Source organism: Desmodus rotundus, chromosome 13 (assembly GCF_022682495.2).
Source record: "Desmodus rotundus isolate HL8 chromosome 13, HLdesRot8A.1, whole genome shotgun sequence".
Classification (NCBI taxonomy): Eukaryota; Metazoa; Chordata; class Mammalia; order Chiroptera; family Phyllostomidae; genus Desmodus; species Desmodus rotundus.
Genome location: NC_071399.1, coordinates 2,992,960 through 2,999,170, shown reverse-complemented (window position 1 = coordinate 2,999,170; position 6,211 = coordinate 2,992,960). Strand labels below are relative to the sequence as shown.

Here is a 6,211-nt window from a genome sequence, read left to right as displayed (position 1 = left end):
AATATGAAACATTAAATAGAGGGTAATTACACATATTCAGAGGTAAGAAAATTTTTCACAAGAAAACATTATTGATGACACTCCAATTTCTAACAGATGCCCTCTGTAACAATTAGGAACCAAATGAACAATTAATAACTAAATTAGACCACACAGTGGGTGCAGCTTTGTTTAATTCCCACAGTAAAAGGGACATATTTTTCAGAGAGGACCCGATTAACCGCGCCTCAAAGGCTGATCCTGAGAGTGGATGATCGCACCTCGTTCTGGCGCAGGGTGGCCTGGCGTGAGTTAAGTCCATTGGGGGAACGATCACCAACAGGCAGCCTCTGCGGGAGGGGTGGCCAGACGGAGTCCCCAGCAGCTGTGGGAAATCAGGGCTGGTTCCGCGGAGCTAGGTGAGGAGCCGGCAGGGCAGGGTCCCTGTTCCAGGATCTGGACCTGGGGGTAGGTCAATCAAGAGTATATATAAGGTAAATGCAAAGCCACAGGGAGGTCAAATATGTGCAAATGATGAAATGCAGCCACCACCCAGGTGCCCACAGTATGGAGACCTGCAGAAGCCCACCTGTGTGGGCGCCAGTGGGGGCGAGGGGTGGCGAGCCTCTTTGGAGGGCGCCGCGGTCCGGGGAATGAAGTAGAAAGCGCCCGACCGCGGGATATGAAGCAATCCTAGGACAGAGTCCACGGACCTCAGGAGTCCCCTTACTGGGTCATTGTCATTGACGTAGGGGGTTAAATTTAATTTCCAACTATGTCGTAGAGTCTAACTGAAACATCACTATTACAGTTGTTTATTTCTGTGATCACAGTCGTTACTTTGGGTCTGTGTCACTCTTTTTATGGTAACTTTGCTGAGGAAGGACTTCAGTGGTTTTGGCTATTAGACCTTGAACAGACCTTTCCTGGGAGAGGGTTGGCTCTTTTTCTGATGAAAAGATGAAGTCGCCCGCACAGGCAGACACACACGCAGGTGAGTCCAGGCTACCTCTGCCTCACAACTTGAAACGAGGAGCCTGCCGACTGGGGCAAGGCAGTCCCTCCATGGCCCTCTGGTCTCCGGCCTAGCTGCTGTTCCCTCTTTCCTCTCAGCCTCTTCACCCTCTGGTCCCTCCTGTCTTCTGCACCGGTTTCCCCCCAGTTGGATCCATGCTCTCCTCACAGCTCACGTGCTAGCCTTTGATCCACCTCGGGAAACCGGGAGAGTCACCTTCTCAGTAGTTACCCAGGTGCCTGCTCCTTACCCGGGCCAGGTGCCCCTGTCCTGCCCCCTCTCCCCTCCCCACCCCTCCCATCAGGTCAGGCCCCAGGCCCCCTTGTAACCCAGCACCCCCATTCCTTTCCTTCTCTCTCATTTCCAAACCTCCCCTGCTCTCTTCCTTTCATCTGCCCACGTCAAACCATCAGGTCCCTACCAGAGGACCCTGACTTCCTGCCTCAGTTTACCTAGCCTGGATTGGTCCCTCCAAAGCTTGCACCCCACCTGTGGGTCCCTGCACATTCCCTTCCTCTCAGTCAACAACACCCCTCCCCTAGTTGTACTGAGAGACGTCAGTCCTTCACCCTCCACACATGTCCTCCTCGTTAACCCTCCCAGGACCCTTCAGTCCCCACCCCACACCCCGGGGAGCTGTCCCAGATGCATAGGACTTGAGAAACCTCCCAGGTCCTGCCTCCTCCCCCACCACGTAAAGGATCCCAAAGGCTAGTCCAGCGGAAAGAAAATACATCCTTTTAAGATTGCTTCCTTTAGAAAATGTCGTTCTTAAAAGCTGAACGAAAAATTTGAGTTTCAATTTAAGTGTACATGAATGTATTCCCAGCATTTAAACCATTAACCTAGGGCACACTTCTGTCACCTGACTGCCCCATTGGGTGCCAAGCAGAGAAACTCTCAGATCTCCGTTAGTGACACCCTATAAGTGAAACCAGGACTGAGGCTGCTTCTCACATGAGTGGGGCACAAGCTGAAGCTGTGCTCTGCCAAGTCTGGCAGTTCAGCTTGCCATGCCAACTGTCAATCACCCATTCTAGCATCTGCAGGAACAGCTATGCAGAATCCAGCCCCCTCCCACATCCACCCACCCTCAGGTCCCCATGCTCCCTTACCTGGGTCTTCAGTCCAATGGCCTCGGAAGGTGCCGTGGAGATTACTGGACCACACGCAGAGACCGCTTCCCTGTCTTCCTCCTCCTGTTAGCCTGGGCTTTCCCTCTGGCTGCACCATTGAGAAGCTCGTTTTCCTGTCTGGGACGATGCTTGGCCATACCACCCCTGTTTCTGGGAGGGTGAGTCACGCTGGCTGGCAGGGCACATTCCACTTCCCTGAAGTTGAACTCTGGCTTGGGTCGGGAGGGCTCCTGGAGATGTCCCCGCTGCTCTAAGGTCCTGCGCTTGACTGAATTCTCTTGCACAGGACATTCCGACCCAGGACCTGTGATGCTGGAGTGACTCTCAGGCCCCTGTTGGGTTGATCCCAGGACTTTCCGCTCCGACCTGAGGCACCTCCGTTTCCTGCTTACAGACACACTCGCACTGCCTCTCTCCAACTCAGTCTCCTGGACGTAGAAGAGGACATACGCACGTTGTCGCAGGGCAGAAGAAGCGTCACAGGCAGTGACCTTCGCGTCATTCATTTTGAACCACTGGCCGTCGGCAGCTTTCACGAAACAGAAGTAATGTCCGCTGTGACAGGACCGCCCAGCGTGGACCAGCACGGCATAGAGCTCGTACACAAGGGGTCCTGAGTTCGGCTGAGACAGGTACGGCTGCAGGTCCAGGCGCTCAGGATAGTCCACGACCTTCTCCGTCTTCCTGCCTGTGAAATGCGAGAACCGTTTCAAGGCCAGGATAAGGACCTTGGAGGCAGTGTGCAAAGTCAAGGTCTTGGAAGCAGGCACCTTCTTGAGGCAAACGCTGCACTGATAGCAATTGTCACCGTCCAGCTTTTCGGGTGTCACCAGGAGCTCCAAGGCTTGGGTCACACTCCGAGCCCCCTGGATATCCAGGGCAACGTCCAGGAACGGGTCCAGGATGTCAGACACGCCGTGGCAGCTGAGACACTGGATCTGAGATCTCCAGTACCCTCCGAATATCTGACGGATCAGGGTGGCGTCCGCGGAGGGCCCGGCCAGCTGCCCAAGCTCACGCAGACAGGCTTGCTGCATAGCGTCCATGGTGAACATGAGATACTCGTGGGCATCTTCTTGCTGGTGTGTGTGGAAGCCGGCAAACAGCTCCTCCGGGGGCTGGATCGCGTCTCCGGGATGCAGGAGGGCCCGACTCACGTGAACTTGCATGGAACACAGGACGCAGGACGTCGGCTTCAGACAGGTCTCCGAGTGCCGCCGGGACAGCAGGTAGCGGGCCAGCGGCGGGGTGTGGGTCAGGCACTGCAGGGCCGCATTCACGTAGCATGTGTTCCCCAGGTTCCACAGCCCAGCTCCGACCCCATAGGGTGTCTTCCACGTCGGGCCGTTCTGGGTGGGAGCCAGCGCATCACGCAGGGCGCGCACTATCTGGGGCGGCGGCAGCGATGGGTTCTCCGAGCGGAGGCGTCCCGGGCGGGCTTCGGCTGCACCTGCGTTGGACCCAGCAGGGTTGAGTGTTGGAGAGACGTTGAGCTGAGACTCTTCTGCTCGGTCCAGAGATGCAGCCTCCATGCCTCCGCAGACAATCTTCATGAGGTTTGCCACCTGAAAGCTCCCGCTGCAGAGCGAAGCTTACAAGGCCTAGCAGGTCTTGCAATGAAGAGTGAGGCTGGCCCCTCTGCCCTTTTAAGGCCTGGCCCAAGGTCGACCCACCAATAAACTGCCCCCCCCTGAATCACTAGGGTGTGGCCACCCCTGCATCCCCGGGAGGCAAAGGAACGCCTTTCAGATATCATTGACTTAAGGACCTCAAGAAGAGATTATCCCGAATTCAAGCACAACCTGGGATCCTAATACAGTTATTCTTATCAGGGAAAGAGAAAGAGATTTGAGACTTAGAACCCCGGGGAGGCTGGCCTTTGATGCCGGAGCTGGTGACTGGAGTTTGCCGTCCTGTGGCAGGGAACGTCAACAGCGACCAGCAGCGTGAGACCAGGATTCCCCCGGAAGTCTTCGGATGGAATGTGGCCCGACTGGCACCTTGGTTTGGACTTCCAGTGTCCGACTGTAAGGGGATAAATTTCTTCTAAGCCACCTTGTTCGTGGGAAACTAATGAAATCGATAAGATGTCCTCATTAAGATGTCCTGTAAGACATCTATTTTTCAAAATGATTGATCCAAGTGAAATCAGTTTTATTGTCGATCTGATCAGATTTTAGGTGAGAAGCAAATAATATAGACAAGCTTGAGCCATAACGAAAAAATCCACAGCGAACCCCATAAACGTAGGTCACTCTGGAGAAATTTGGGTCTCCAACCCTTTGCTCCTGTAGTTACATCTGTAGTGACACACACACACTCTTTGACCGCAAGTGTGTCACAGCACCCGTTACACCCATTGGGCACCCCAGCATTACAGCAGCCACCACCTCCCGGCCGGCCTCCCGCCCTCCATGGCAGACCAGCCGGGGCCATCACAGGCCTGCGGAAGCCTTTCATAGGCCTGTCTGGACACCTAGAAAATGCAGCAGTTGCTGGATCAGGAGGGTGGGTCTCTTTCTCCATGGCTTGCAATGCAGCATGAGCATTTCTTGGGTGGATGAGGGTACAGTGAAGATTTAGAGAGGCTCAGGGAGGGCCTCAGACAACTGTGCAGGTCTCTCTTGCAGGCCATAGTGGGTCCCGGGCTTTGAGCTATGGCAGAAAACTTGGAAGGTGCTTACACAGCTAGTAACACCTTTTCCATCCCTTTCAGTGTACCACGAGCCATTCCGGGGCACCCACGGGGAATCAGAAATATTTGGTGCACTTGGATGCTTTTCTGTAGACTCGGCCACTCTAAGGGCACTCTCCACTGGGCTTCAGGCCTGCAGTGCTCGGTACGTGCTTCAGGAGGGGGACAAGAGACATTCCAGAGGCCAGGCACAGGTGCGGGACCCAGAGTGCAGGGCAGAGCAGGGGCCTTGGGGGTGCCGGTCAGTCTGTAGGGAAGCAACAGACCTGGGCTCCAGGACCTGCCACCCCCACCCTATCCCCGAATGCTGCACACTCTTCGTGAGCAGAGACTGAATTCAAAGCTATATAACAAGACCACTGAGCTCATCCTCAGTGAGAGGCAGAGTGATAAAAACAAGGACGAGGAACAGCTGGTTCTTCTGTGCTTTGTAAGCCCAATGGCTTTGCTGAGGAAAATGGTATGTGGAATTGATGTAGAAGAAGTTTCTACAGAACGGGGTGAGACTTAATAGTCTCCCTTAGAACAGAGGCTGGGATTTATTCGTCTGTATGTCTGCAATGTCGAACAGATAGCAAACTCACTATCACCATCGTCACCGTCATTCTCACTCGCCTCCGATTCTGCATCACTGCCATTAGTAATTAAACACTATGGCCCTGGCCGGTGTGGCTCCATTGGTCAGAACATCGTCCACTAAGCAAAAGGTTTCAGGTTCCATTCCCAGATGGGATGCGCCCAGGAGTCAGCCAATCGATGTTCCTCCCTCTCCTTTCCTCTTTGTCTCTGGAAGCAATGGAAAAGTATCCTTTGGTGAGGATTTAAAAAAAAAGAAAAAAGATTTCTCCTAACATACACTTTCTCAACACCGTGCTCTTAAAAGATATAAAATAAATAAATAAGTACTATTGTTACTTCTATGTCCACCACCTACATATTACTGAGCCCTAAGGCCCTGTTTCTCACGGAAACAATTTTATTTCAGGTATATTAATATCGCTTATGCCTCCCGGAATATACTTGGCCAGAAGCTTGAGATATTGGCCTGTTCCCCTTTCTGTGTCCAGTCCTTTCCTCAGCCACAGGCAGGAGGTCTGAGGGGGCTGCCGTAAGCCTTGTTAGAGAAGGATGGTTATACCTCTCGTCTGTGTCTCTACCTCGAGTGCAAAGGGCACACTCAGTCTTCACTCAGGGTGAATCTCTCAGTGTAGGTTGTGTTTGGGAAGACCAGGGGTGGAGAAGCAACAAGCAGAGCCAGGGGTTGAAATAAAGCCATGGGCACAGGGGCAAGCCCCAAAGACCAGCAATACCAGGTGAGTTTTCTTAGCTCAGAGTAATCCTTACAAGTGGTCCCTACCACTTCTGTTTGAACCCACAGAGCTTCAG

The 6,211-nt window shown here is 53.5% G+C and overlaps 1 protein-coding gene across 1 annotated transcript; it reads right to left on the bottom strand.

Annotated features, from left to right (window-relative positions):
• Window positions 1-227: 227 nt before the first annotated feature.
• Window positions 228-3,662, bottom strand: LOC128779869 (ubiquitin carboxyl-terminal hydrolase 17-like protein 6). Its single transcript, XM_053916704.1, has 3 exons — window positions 2,270-3,662; window positions 569-672; window positions 228-329 (listed from the first exon to the last, which is right to left on the bottom strand). The coding sequence occupies exons 1-3, from the start codon at window positions 3,660-3,662 to the stop codon at window positions 228-230; spliced, it is 1,599 nt and encodes a 532-aa protein (XP_053772679.1).
• Between the last annotated feature and the right edge of the window lie 2,549 nt (window positions 3,663-6,211).